This window comes from Taudactylus pleione, unplaced genomic scaffold, assembly GCF_031769625.1.
Source record: "Taudactylus pleione unplaced genomic scaffold, aTauple2 ptg000121l, whole genome shotgun sequence".
Classification (NCBI taxonomy): Eukaryota; Metazoa; Chordata; class Amphibia; order Anura; family Myobatrachidae; genus Taudactylus; species Taudactylus pleione.
The window spans coordinates 14164907-14179842 of NW_028284523.1; the positions used below are offsets into that span (position 1 = coordinate 14164907).

Genomic DNA, 14936 nt, shown 5'->3' on the forward strand with positions numbered 1-14936 from the left:
TTCCACAAGAGGGCACCATTGCTGCATCCTGAGAAAGGGCTGAAAAATACTGGTCTATATATAACATTGATAGGAGTTGTAAATTAACATGCTGTTTTAGATGATCTTTGCGAGATTGAAACTTAAATGTGAACCCATTAACTCGCCAGTCTCTGCGTGATGCTTTATCTTATTAAATAATATGCCACATCTTTGTAATACATCATTGAAAAAGGTAGAGATTGGATAATATTGACAGACTGCGAGAAAGGCACAGGCTGGGGATCAGATGAGAGATCCTCATAACTTAGCACTTTCTGATGCTGTTTCTGTAAAACCACAGAAAAACCCTAATTATATATTGTAATTAAAACTGTCCCCTGATCTAACCATAGATTTCATGCTTGCTACAGTTGCCCTAATGAGAATATCAGCCTGAACAAGTCTATAGAATTGTTTTCATCTCCAGACGTCTTATAAAAGCAGCTGAATAGAAAAAAAGAATACATTCTATTTTTCATGGATCTGCATAAAGCCTTTTAGAATGTTAAAAGCAATAAATATATTTTATTATCTTGCTAATTTGTCTAACCTGTGAGTTACACAATTTCTATTTATCTTATACCTACAGTGGCTTTTGTTTCTAAACCAAATGTCCCTTTATTATGACCTTCTCACTCATTTCTCCCTAGGTCTTTCATCTGCCTTAATCCTATCTTTATTACCTTTCTTATCGGTTTTCCTTTCTCTTCAAGTTCTTGATTGTTCCAGATTTACTTTATTTCTTTCTACGTTTTCCTCAGCCACTCTCTCAATTCTGCATGTTCTTTTACCCTTATTTGCCTGCCCTTGCCAATGTGACTTTCTTCTTGTTTTATAACAGTTCCAGGGTACTAGGCACTCTCAGAAAATATTCAACAAACACCTCACCCTCCGCTGCTATAGTACATGCTAGTAATAGAGCAGTATGCCAAAATCAGAACAGTTGGGAGGGGATGCAGTCATAATGCCGACCGCAAGCATTCCGGCGCTCAGAATGCCGGTGCTGGAATTCCGACACCTGTCAGAATCCCGGGACTGGCATCCCGACAGGGTTAGGATACCAACACCTGTCAGTCTGTATCCTAACTCTCCCTCTCAACCCTTTGGGAGGTAAGATGTGTGTGTATGTGTCTGCATCTCTCTCTCTCATTTATTTGCCACCGAACTCCATTGTGAACTGATCCCTGGCTATTATTATTTCTCAAACTCCACGCTACACTCAGGGAGAGATGTATTATCCAGCTATATGCGGGTTTATGGTACCAGCGCACATTATGTGTGCTGATACTGCTTCTCCCCGTGTATTAATGTGGGATTGGGTGTTCAATGACAGGTGGTCCCGTCATTATCGGCGCTGCTATCTACAAGCTAGCATGCCAATTAGCCAGACAATGTATGAATGGTCAGTGGCACTGAGCATTCCAACAGCTGGAGTTATCAATTTCGACAGCTGCAGCTGTCGTTGCGCCACCTCAACTGTGACAGCACTGTTCCAGGCCACGGCGGCTGCTGGGCTCCAGACTGTACATGGGAGATCTTGCGCATGCCCAGTGGAGCCAGCCAGGAAGTGAGACACAGCGCATCATAGGATGATGAGCTGTGGGCTCAGGGTTGGATCATCCGAGCGGGGAGTTTTCACTCCCCCACTCTGACAGGCGAGATGTTTATACATCTAATCAGTACTGCTTCCGGCTTTGTTTTGGTAAAAAGGCGAAGTAGGAATAGGTGTAGATGCACGATCTGTGCCACTATAATACATCTCAGTTTATTTCTCCCCAGCAGCCTTCTCCCTTATCGCCCTTCCCTGTAATTCAGTTGACTCCTAACATACTTTTCCTACCTGTCATACTTGTCCCTCTCCCTCATCTTTCACTGTAATTCATGTTGTCCTCCCTCCGCAAGAATTCAGAATCCCCATATCCACCTATCATTTACTTGCATTTCCCACCCATTACCCAGCACTCAAATCTATGAATTTTCAAAGATACTGTAGGTAATTTTATGAAAATTTTTACAACAATTGACTATAGTCTAATTTTAAAAATGATACCTCCAGTGTCATTGAAGGCAGAAATAGAAATTGTTTTATGAAAAAATATTTTAACCATTGCACAATGTTCTTGTGTAGTCTCCTCTCCTGAGACATGGGGATGACTCATTTATATACAAATGTTGTTGAAAACTGAAGGTTTATACACTTGTGTTGTTTGGTTCTAAAGCGATCACTCAATTGGTTTTGTCCTCTGAAATAGTTATCACCGTTCTTATTTAAGGTGGTAAATTCATCAGGAGGTTTTTAGGTCCGATGCCAACTGGTCCTTCCAGAAAGTATGACTAAATTACTTATTGTTACACCCCAATTCTTAGTTTACCAGAATTGTATAACATATAGAGCAACATAGATGAGACCTGGTCACCGGACGATATATATTATATATATATATATCATATTATATTTTATATATATATATATATATATATATCTCATACGGCCAACAAACGATTTATCATCCCAAACATCGGCTTGTGTGTACACTTGATAGATCTGTGAACAGATATATCGCATCGACCGTGCAGCACAGCAGATGCAATGTACAGTATCTTCCAGTTATATCATTCACATCTGCCGGTGTGTACACATGACCGACCGACCTCCCGATTCATATGCTGGCCAATAAAAGCAGCTAAAATTAAGTTAACACTGCTTCCTTTGGCCAGATTTATCAGTCTGGACGATTGGTAAATGTTATATCTGTGATACCCCGACAGTGTGGTGTGATGCATTCTAATCTTACCAGGTTAGGATAGATTTCATGCCCCACTTGGTTATTCAGAGAAGTAATGAGGGTTATCCACACACAAAGGAAATCACTGGTGTTTTAGGATTAAGTTTCACTTAATTTGGAAACAAGCCTGTTTGCCACTTTCCATAACAGTTTCTCAGAAAACATTAACACACATAACAGTTGGTTACATGAAATATTACACCTTTTTTTGCAGGAACACTGGAACTTAAGCTTGCAGGATGAATGAATGGTTAGTTTAGCAAAACTTTACTATTATGCAAACACAGTAACACTGGATGGGCTTTTCCTAGCATAACCATAACCGTAACATTTGTTGCAACATCTAATACTCGCACTGGTTACAGTGTTTATTACACAAATAGTAAACCCATTTGTTGTAATCTCCTTTCTACAATGTACAAATATCTATTTATAGTCCAGATGTACAGTTCTAGTCCATTGGGTGGTGATAGATGACCTAATAAGTTCATTGTGATATTTATCCTTAAAGAACTCTAGGAACAGTATTATACATCCAATGTTCTTAGATATACAGTATATACATATATATTTACTTCTAAGCGAAGAGGGGCCCCTTCATTTAATTTGTTAATTGGAGTTAAACGTGAGACTCCTTATGTACTGACAAATTAGGTTGTGTTTCCCCTGCTGCAGATAAGCTGAGGAATACTGCTGACCCTTTACTGGGTATTGGGAGAGGTATGATGCTCGTAGGTACACAAATGTCAGTTGACGCTTTCCTACTTTGACTTAATAACTAATTATCTGAAATATCATAGAAAATGTTCACCTTCTAACTCTGGATTTAGCTACCAGCTGGAGACATACAGTATGATTACTGTGGCAAGGAGAATTGAAAGCTACTTCTTACCCAGTTTATAGCTGCCTCTCTTCACTAGAGTTGCTTTGACCAGGCATGTAAATATGAGCACTGTATACCACAATCTTACAGTTAGAAGGGCTGGGGCTGCACCCTGTACATCACATCAGTAGAGGAAACTATGGGCCTGATTCAGAGCCGCTCGTAAGCGGCCGCTCGTTCGTTCTGACCGATGTTCGCACATCTGCGCATGCGTACGGATTGTAATACGCATGCGCGAACCAGTCAGTGCGGCCGAAAATCGTTTGTTCGCTATATAGCGAATGCCTGCTATTTTGAGTGACAGAAGGAGGCGTATGTGGGTGGTAACAGGGGAAGGTGCTTGAAAACGGGGGTGTGGAATTAGATCGCAGGTGTGCTTAAAGGTCAAAACGGGCGTTTTAAGGGAGTGCATAATTAATACAGCAGCGTCATTGACCACGTCACTTGTTTTTTTTTCCCCGAACTGATAGCAAAATAGCGGTTGAAAAAACCAGCCACAAGAATAGCGAGCAGTTCATACGCTGTTCGATGTGCTCGATTAATCTAATAAATAGCGGACATGACGTAGGATGCGAGCGGCCAGGGGGCGTATTTTTCAAAATTACAACCGCAAGTTTTGCTCGCTCGTTCAGACTTAGAGGCGTGAACAGACCACAATTAGCGAACGGTTCATTTGAATAGCCACCCCTTGTTTTAGAACGAACGACCGCAAATAGCGAGCGGCTCTGAATCAGGCCCTATATTCATTCAGCTAGAAGTGCAGGAAGTAGGTGTGTGCTGTGTGTGGTGTGAAGTTACAAACCTCTCCAGATGCATGTGGCTCTCCTGTGGTGACAATCTATCATTGAGGAATCACCTCCTTCTGAGCTGGCTCTTCCCCTGGTGCTCCTGTCCTATTGGTCAGCTGTCGCTGTCCTGTACTGCCTCTCTCACAGGCAGCACCCGTAGCGCAGCTGCTGCTCCTACCTCACCAGTTCCTCAGGACCCTCTGTATAGGGAAGGCCATCGATGGCTTATGGCTGATGTTGAATTACTTTTGCCATCGATAGGGCAGAACCAGATGGCTTCCCACCATCAATTTATAAACATAACTGAATTTTTTTTTTTTCTTACAAGGTGCCAGGACTCTGAGCATAGCTCCACCCCTGGCACCAGTGAAGTCCCGCCCCCAGGAACTGATTGGCCCACAGGCTAGTCTGTCACAAAACAGGGATGACCATCGGTTGGTGAAACCATCAATGGTCATCCATTGAATAGTTTGTAGCCATCGATGGCTACTTGCTATTCTACCATCGATGGTGACCACTGATGGCCATTTCAACCTCTGTAACTGATGTAACAGTCCAACTCAGCCACCTGCAGCTGGGTCCAGCAGGTGCTGAGTCATGTGACCTGCTGCTGACTCACCAATGGTCCAGCAGCTGGGCTTTTTATAACCTCCCTCCAGTCCCTTGGTTCTCTTTCTTGGTGCAGAGAATAAACCTATTTTTGTCCACAATATTGGGTTAAACTATATACAAATTCTTACACAGTGACACTCCCCACAGGGTGCTAAATTTCATACAGGAGAAACACTGTAAGTATGACAAAAACAACAGACAGGCAATGTTTCCACTGGAATTGGCTTTTGTATTCTTTTTACACCTATATACATATATGTTTCTTAGGGTACTCTTACACAGGTGGTATACCCAGGTTCTGGTGTACCACATATGCACAGGCACAAATCTGTCAGTCGGTTGGCTGGACGGCTGATCTGTCGGCCAAGTGTGTACCCCACATAAAAGGCTGGCAGATGCATAGGTCACTCTGTTATATTTCTCAACACCCATGCAAAAGGCCAAGGAGAGTTAAGTAATACAGGAGTACATGTATCAAATTACGATCAACTTCTTTTGGCTTTTTCGCTGTAAAAAGGATATTACCGCTTTTCTAAAACGTATTCAAAGGCTGACCATAAAGAAATCAGAGATTTATTTTGCAGTCCCTGTGTATTACCTTACAAATCCTGCATCTGCTCCAGACTTCCTTGTGTATGTACAGTTTACCCTCAATCAGATGTCGCAGTAATACAAGATCTCATGAATGTCCAACAGGAGCTCTGATGTAGCACATCAGCATGAGGAGTTTTCTCTTTGTTCATTACTCCGGAGGCTAAAATATTAACACATGTTGGTGCTATTGCTCCCTGATAAATGGCAAAGTAAGAGCTGCTTTATCGGCACATTATTGCTGAATAATACATCTCCTTGATAGTGTCATTATCTTCTGATGAAGGAGAAGCCCAGAAAAGGGCCTGGCTGGATATAAGGAAGTTTTATAAAGGCTACTTTAGTCCTTTCATGCACATGGCTAAAGCTCAAAAGTAATTTAGCACTTGTTTTAAAAACCTACAACACTGTGTATTATGGGTATAACTCAGTGATGTGCAGTCAGGTGGGGCAGTTTTGCAGAGCCTTTCCTGACATTCTTAGGTATACTCTATTTTTTTCTTTATCATTTTTCAAAACTTTGGTGTAAAAAGTGTCAGGTGAGACACTGCCTCCCCAGTCAATATTTTCTGCACCACCCCTGATCATAACTCACCAAATTTTCAGCACTATATAGTGCTGCACCTTTGTATAATGCCCACATGAATCCTCGGGTTCATATATATATATATATATATATATATATCTATAAATCTGGCTCTGATACTAGCCAGTGCCTCCTCAGCCATTTACCTCACCGCACGTCACTGGTGTAACTATAGTGGGTATAAGAGGTGCCATTGCTATGGGGCCCAGAGGCTTAGGGGTTATATAGTTGCATACCAATTTCCAAGATTTGCCTGGTAAACATTTGGGAGGTGTGTGTAGTGGTTAGTTATAATGGAAAGGGGCACTATAATGTGGCATAGTTCAATGTAATGTGGCATAATCTGATCTGCTTATTGCAATGTGACACTGGGGTCTATTCATACATCCCTTAATTTCTGCAAAAGTGGGTGAAAATTAAAATTTTCCCAGACTTTTGTAAAAATCTCCTGCTTACAATTCTCCACGGATAATTTCCACAGTCTCCATACTTTAGTATGGGGACATAAAAATTATGAAATTCACCAAGTTCCGAAAAAGCTTTTTTTTCGGAACTTGTGATACTGTATGCCATCCTGAGATGGCGTACAGCATCTGATACCATGCACAAGCTGACGTTTACATGGCAGCTTGTGTAACAGAGGGCTCTATTCAGATCCCTCCCGCTGTTTACTTACCTCCAGCGGCTCTGGGCTGTCACAGGCTTCCTCCTCAGGTTCTCCTGTGCTCACCTGCAGGGGCACTGGGGGAGAGCTTGTGTGGCTACTGAGCAGTGGGGGAGCTGTATCGGACACTGGCAACCATGGGGGTGAGGAGAGTTCTGGCCGAATCAGACACTGACGTCCATGGCTGGGGGAGCCAATCGGACACTGGCAACCACAGGGGGAGCTCGATCGGACACCCTATGGCCCTTATATCATTGGGAGCATTGGTCAGCTGGTGACAGTGGACACATGCCTTTTGCCACAGAATCTGCAGGAGCGTGCTGAACCACAGTCTCAGTAGCCAGTCCCAGCTGCTGCCAGCAGGGGGGCTGGGATGGACACCGGCAGCCGATTTGGGGTGTCTGGGGTGAAAGAGAGGGGGGATAGAGTGGGGGTTACCTCAGCTGCAGGTGAAAAGTATCACTTTTCCGAAAAGCTGACTCCGCAAAAAGAGAAGCTTTTTGGAAGTGATACTTTTGTTAGGGAGGCATGATGAATGCCTCCAAAATATTTTTTAAACTTACAGCGAGTTTAAAACATAGTTATCACTAGTGATAATTATGTAATGACGAATAGGCCCCACAATATGAAGTGGAGGCAATTATAGTTTGGCATAACATGAATTAGGGTCATTGTAATGTGGAATAATTTAAACTGGAGGCCCCTGTAATGTTGCATAATCTGAACTGGAATGCAACGTAATGTGGGAAAATCTGATGTGCTCATTGTAATGTGACACAATATGAAGTGGAGCCACTAAAGTGTGGTATAATCTGAACTGGACAATGTTATGTGGCATAATCTGAAATGCTCATTGTATTGTGGTGTAATGTAAACTGGAGGGTACTATAATGTTACTTAACATGAACTGGGCCACTGTAATGTGATACAATATGAAGTGTAGGCACTATAGTGTTGTATAATATGAACTGGGGCATTGTAATGTGGCATAATTTGAATTGGAGAGCACTGTAATGTGACAGTGTGACTGGAGGCACTATAAGGTAGCATAATATAAAAAGGGAGCACTGTATTGCGACATAATATGAACTTCCGACAGTGTATGTCATAATGTGATTTGGGGGTAATGAGCGCCATAATGTGTACTGGCAGCCTTACAATGTGACATAATGTCATCTAGGGCACTACTATGGGCCTAACATTAACTAGGGCACTACTATGGGGCATACAATTAGTAACTGCTGCATAGAGGTGTCTCTCTAGAAGCATCGGGACAGGGGGCCCCTCTTAAATATTGCTATGAGGCCCACAAAGTTCTGACTATGCCCCTACTGTGGATCACCACTAGAACAAGGCATGGAAAAGTTCAGAAGCACAAATTGTACAGAACTAGGCATGATGGGTGCAAAAGGTTAGGAAATATATAAAATAGAGATGACAAGGGAAGGAGTCAGTGAGACCTGAAACACAATAATCAGAGTCAAGAACAATCTTGGTCAGCCAAACAGAATAATGCTTTAGTACAACCGTCACTAGCACAACTTGTTGCTAATGCACTAAAAAATAAATTGAGCGATTAGCAGTCTGGACTTAGGATCGGGCATAACTGAGGCATACTGTAGGACCACTGGGAGATATGAAACATGTTTAAAAAGAGAAGCACCCGATCAATATGGAAATGTGCCTGAACATGTGTTTATACATCACCAAGCGCTAACAAATGTATAAAATATTTGGGCATGACTACAAAAATTGTGCTTATCTGGGAGTGCACGCTAGTGCCGATGCATGCACAGGGGCACAGCGCCAGAGGTGGTGGATTCTCTATATGATGTGGTTTCCTCTCTTCCAGTACCAAACTGCCGTCATCATTTTCCACAATTGTTCTTATGTACCAATCTTCCATCTTACCGGTTTTATTTTCTGTCAGAATTGCTGCCACCCACTGATACACTATTATCTTTTGTTCTGTGATCCATAAGTCGTGTGCCTAATAAGACAACCAACTCAATGACATTACATGGATGTTAAGTGAGGAATTATCCGGAATCATAAAATAATAATATAGTTGCTATGCGATTGAGTTTTACTGGTATAAAAACTGTAAACTAATGGAATTCAGTAAAATAATAACAAAAAAATGCTTTTACCTTTTGCCTATTATTTGTTTTAGTAATGCCTATAACAAATGGATGGCAATACGTTCTTATAATATAATATATTTTACCTTACAATTCTTACAATTATATTAAACAAGCTGATATAATTAGAACTGTACTTGGTCATTGCTAACTAGATTTTTTTCTTTTTTAATCCCAGAGCCGGCATTGTTTTAGAATTTAAGACAGAAATCAATACTTCTTTCTTCCACGCTGACATGAAGGCTCAAATTGATGCAGAAACCTCTGTAAATTTGGACTCCCTTATGAAATTTACAAGCTCTCCAATGTCGATGTGTCTCGAGCTGCAGCAGGATGACCTTCCTTACAGGTAAGTGTTTAAAGGAGAGCTACATGCAAAAATGTTTTTATGCAGTTTTGCTCTATGAGTTTAAAGTGCTAAACACACAAAGCTAATAGATAGATTATAGTATTATAGAGATAGATAGAGATATTTCTGTGACTATATATATATATATATATATATATATATATATTTATTAGGGGTGAGCGGGTTCGGATTTCTGAAATCCGAACCCCCCCGAGCCCCCCCGATCCGAGGCCGATCCAAGTCAGGCTCGACTTTTCCCGCCTGACTCGGATCTGAAATCGAGGCAAAACGTCATCATCCCGCCTTCTGGGTCTCGCGGGTTTTGGATCCTATATAAGGTACCCGCGTCGGCGCCATTTTCTCACTAGGCTGTGGACAGTGAAGAGGGAGGGTGGGAGTTAGGGCTGGCTGGGCTGTGTAGTGTAGTGTAGTGTAGTGCAGTGCAGTGTAGTGTTTTTGCTGTGCTGTGCTGCTGTTGTCCATAGGGGCTGTGTCCACTACTTCAAAGTCCATAGGGGCTGGCTGGACTGTGTTGTGCAGTCAGTTGTCCATAGGGGCTGTGTCCACTCCAAAGTCCTGTGCAGTGTCCCAGTCCTAAAGGGGTGCTGTAGTGTTGTCCAGGGGGTGCTCTGTCCGTGCTAAAAAAAACAATATTTTTTCTGTGTTTGTGAATTGTGTGCACTGTGGCTGCACGTGCATCAACAAAGGAGCAGCGCCAAGCATGCGCCTGTGTCCCATTAGTAAAGGGCCGGCTGGCTTGACCTTAAAGGGTGCTGTAACCCCCAAAGTACACTCCAAACAAAAAAAATATATATTTTCTGTGTTTGTGAATTGTGTGCACTGTGGCTGCACGTGCATCAACAAAGGAGCAGCGCCAAGCGTGCGCCTGTGTCCCATAAGTAAAGGGCCGGCTGACTTGTCCGTTAAAGGGTGCTGTAACCCCCAAAGTACACTCCAAACCAAATAAAAAAATATTTTCTGTGTTTGTGTATTGTGTGCGCAGTAGCCGCACGTGCATCAACAAAGTAGCGCCAAGCGTGCGCCTGTGTCATAAGTAAAGGGCCGGCTGGCTTGACCGTTAAAGGGTGCTGTAACCCCCCAAAGTACACTCCAAACCAAATAAAAAAATATTTTCTGTGTTTGTGAATTGTGTGCACAGTAGCCGCACGTGCATCAACAAAGTAGTACCAAGCGTGCGCCTGTGTCATAAGTAAAGGGCCGGCTGGCTTGACCGTTAAAGGGAGCTGTAACCCCCAAACTACACTACAAACAAAATAAAAAAATATTTTCTGTGTTTGTGAATTGTGTGCACTGTGGCTGCACGTGTATCAACAAAGGAGCAGCGCCAAGCGTGCGCCTGTGTCCCATAAGTAAAGGGCCGGCTGACTTGTCCGTTAAAGGGTGCTGTAACCCCCCAAAGTACACTCCAAACCAAATAAAAAAATATTTTCTGTGTTTGTGAATTGTGTGCGCAGTAGCCGCACGTGCATCAACAAAGTAGTGCCAAGCGTGCGCCTGTGTCATAAGTAAAGGGCCGGCTGGCTTGACCGATACAGGGAGCTGTAACCCCCAAACTACACTACAAACAAAATAAAAAATATTTTCTGTGTTTGTGAATTGTGTGCACTGTGGCTGCACGTGTATCAACAAAGGAGCAGCGCCAAGCGTGCGCCTGTGTCCCATAAGTAAAAAGCTGGCTGGCTCATTTCTTAAAGGGTGGTGTAACCCACAAAGTGCACTACTCTCCAGCAAAAATAAAAAAATATTTTCTGTGTTTGTGTGCGCCTTAGCCGCACGTATATATCAAATCGATATAACATAAATGGAGGACCAAACTTTCTCCGATAAAAATAAAATAGGGAAAGATCAAGAACCACTTCCTCCTAGTGCTGAAGCTGCTGCCACTAGTCATGACATAGACGATAACATGCCATCAACGTCGTCTGCCAAGGCCGATGCCCATTGTCATAGTAGAGGCCACATACAATCCCAAATGACAAAGTTCAGGAAAATGACCTTAAAAAAAAACATTTAAATCATCTGAAGAGAAACGTAAACTTGCCAATATGCCATTTATGACACGGAGTGGCAAGGAACGGCTAAGGTCTTTCCCTATGACTAGTGTGTGTCATACTAGTATGACTAGTATGTTCATGACTAGTGGTTCAGCTTCACATGATGATGGAAGCCCTCCTCCCGCTAAAAAAATCAAATGAGTTAAGCTGGCAAAAGCACAGCAAAGAACTGTGCGTTCTAAGAAGATATCACAAATCCCCAAGGAGAGTCCAAGTGTGGTGGCGGTTGCGATGCCTGACCTTCCCAGCACTGGACGGGAAGAGGTGGCTCTTTCCACCATTTGCATGCCCCCTGCAAGTGCTGAAAGGAGCACCCACAGTGCACTTGCTGATATGCAAATTGAAGATGTCACTGTTGAAGTACAACAGGATGAGGATACTGGTGTAGCTGGCGCTGAGGAGGAAGTTGGCGAGGAGGATTCTGATGGTGATGTGGTTTGTTTAAATCAGGCTCCGGGGGAGACAGTTGTTGTCCGTGGGATGAAAAAAGCCATCACGGTCATGCCTGGGCAGAAGACCAAACATTCCACCTCTTTGGTCTGGCAATATTTCTATCCAAATCCGGACAACAACTGTCCTGCCATATGTAAAGGTGAAATAAGTAGGGGTAGGGACGTTAACCACCTAGGAACATCCTCCCTTATACGGCACCTGCAGCGCGTTCATAAAAAGTTACTGTCAAGTTCAGAAACTTTGGCTAAGACCGTAAGCAGTCCAGGGACACCTAAATCCCATTGTCCTGTGGTATCCAAGCGCCTGCAAACCACACCATCAACTCCCTCCTCGTCAATTTCCTCCTTAGTCAGGATCGGAAGTAGTCCTGCAGGCCATGTCACTGGCATGACTGACTCTCCTATCCGGGATTCCTCCGGAGGATCCTGCATTGCTACGCCTCCTGCTGCCGCTGCTGCTGTTGCTGCTGCTGGGAGTCGTTCATCATCCCAGAGAGGAAGTAGGAACACCACTACTTTTACTAAACAATTGACCCTCCAACAGTCTTTAGCGAGGAGGATGAAGTACGACAGCAGTCATCCTGAAGCAAAACGTATAACTGAGGCCTTGACTGCTATGTTGGTGTTAGACGTGCATCCGGTATCCGCCATTAGTGCAGTGGGATTTAGACAATTGATGGAGGTAGTGTGTCCCCGGTTCCAAATCCCGTCTAGGTTCCACTTCACTAGGCAGGCGATACCGAGACGTGTCCTCAGTATCCTGAAAAATGCCGTTGTACCCAATGTCCACTTAACCACGGACATGTGGACAAGTGGAACAGGGCAGACTAAGGACTATATGACTGTGATAGCCCACTGGGTAGATGTATCACCTTACGCAGCAACAGCAGCAGCGTCACCAGTAGCAGCATCTCAGAATCGCCAGCTCGTTCCAAGGCAGGCTACGCTGTGTATCACCGGTTTCAGTAAGAGGCACACCGCCGACAACCTCTTAGAGAAACTGAGGGAAATCATCGCCCAGTGGCTTACCCCACTTAGACTCTCCTGGGGATTTGTGATATCTGACAACGCCACCAATATTGTGCGGGCATTACATCTGGGCAAATTCCAGCACGTCCCATGTTTTGCTCACACAATAAACATGATGGTGCAGAATTTTCTGAAAAGCGACTGGGGCGTGCAGGAGACGCTTTGGGTGGCCCGAAAAATTTCTGGCCACTTTCGCCATTCAGCGACTGCGTGCCAAAGACTGGAGCGCCAGCAAACACTCTTGAACCTGCCCCGCCATCACCTGAAGCAAGAGGTTGTGACGCGGTGGAGCTCAACCCTCTATATGCTTCAGAGGATGGAGGAGCAGCAAAAGGCCATTCAAGCCTATACATCCACCTATGACATAGGCAAAGGAAGGGGTATGCACCTGACTCAAGCGCAGTGGAGAATGATTTCCGTGTTGTGCAAGGTTCTCCAGCCCTTTGAACTTGCCACACGTGAAGTCAGTTCAGACACTGCCAGCTTGAGTCAGGTCATTCCCCTCATCAGGCTTTTGCAGAAGCAGCTGGAGAAAGTGAAGGAGGAGCTAAGACGGAGCGATTCCGCTCGGCATGTGGGACTTGTGGATGAAGCCCTTCATTCGCTTTGCCAGGATTCCAGGGTGGTCAATCTGTTGAAATCAGACCACTATATTTTGGCCACCGTGCTCGATCCTAGGTTTAAAGCCTATGTGGTGTCTCTCTTTCCAGCCGACACAAGCCTGCAGAGGTGCAAAGACCTGCTGGTGAAAACACTGTCAGCTGAAGCGGAACGTGACACGTCAATAGCTCCTTCTTAATTTTCTCCCGCAACTGGGGCTGCCAGGAAAAAACTTAGGTATCCTAAGCAACCCGCTGGCGGTGATGCAGGGCAGGCAGGACCAAGTTTGGACATCTGGTCCGGACTGAAGGACCTGGCAACAATTTCTGACATGTCTACTGTCACTGCATATGATACTGTTACCATTGACAGAATGGTGGAGGATTACATCGGTGACAGCATCCAAGTAGGCATGTCAGACAGTCCATATCTGTACTGGCAGGAAAAAGAGGCAATTTGGAGGCCCTTGTACAAACTGGCTCTATTTTACCTGAGTTGCCCCCCCTCCAGTGTGTACTCCGAAAGAGTGTTCAGTGCAGCCGGGAACCTTGTCAGCGAATGGCGTAGGAGGTTGCTTCCACAAAATGTGGAGAAGATGATGTTCATAAAAATGAATTATCAACTCTTCCAGGGAGACCAGCCTCCAGAACGTACAGAGGGACCTGTGGTGGTGGATTCCAGTGGGGACGAGTTAATACTCTGTGAGGATGAGGATGTACACAACACTGAAGAGGGTGAGGAATCTGTGGATGAGGAGGATGAGGACGACATCTTGCCTCCGTAGAGCCAGTTTGTGCAGGGACAGATTAATTGCCAGCTTGTTTAGTGGGGGCCCAAACGAACCAATCATTTCAGCCAGAGTTGTGTGGCAGACCCTGGCGCTGAAATGATTGCTTTGTTAAAGTGTGCATGTCCTGTTTATACAACATAAGGGTGGGTGGGAGGGCCCAAGAACAGTTCTATCTTGCACCTCTTTTTTTTCTTTGCATTATGTACAGTTTGGGGCCTAGTTTTTCAAACTGCCATCCTGTCTGCCACTGCAGTATCACTCCTAGATGGGTCACGTGTTTGTGCCGCCCACTCGTGTCGCTTAGCATAGTCATCCAGCTACCTCGGTGCAACCTTTTGGATATAAAAACACTATTGTGAGGTGTGAGGTGTTCAGAATAGACTGGAAATGAGTGGAAATTAAGGTTATTGAGGTTAATAATAGCATAGGAGCAGAAACACCAACACATTCTGTGATTTTAGCAGTTTTTATGCTTTTTTAAAAAAAATACAGATCCAAAACACAAAACCCAGAGCCCAAAACACGGAAGGGTGTCTTTGGCAAAACCAATCCAGATCCAAAACACGAAG

The 14936-nt window shown here is 44.0% G+C and overlaps 1 protein-coding gene across 1 annotated transcript in view; it reads left to right on the plus strand.

Moving 5' to 3' along the window:
• Positions 1-14936, plus strand: part of LOC148524180 (microsomal triglyceride transfer protein-like) — a 172626-nt gene that overhangs the window by 142321 nt on the left and 15369 nt on the right. Inside the window, exon 17 of the mRNA XM_088472233.1 lies at positions 9251-9421. Coding sequence (XP_088328359.1) covers positions 9251-9421 — 171 coding nt within the window. The remainder of the gene's footprint in view (positions 1-9250; positions 9422-14936) is intronic.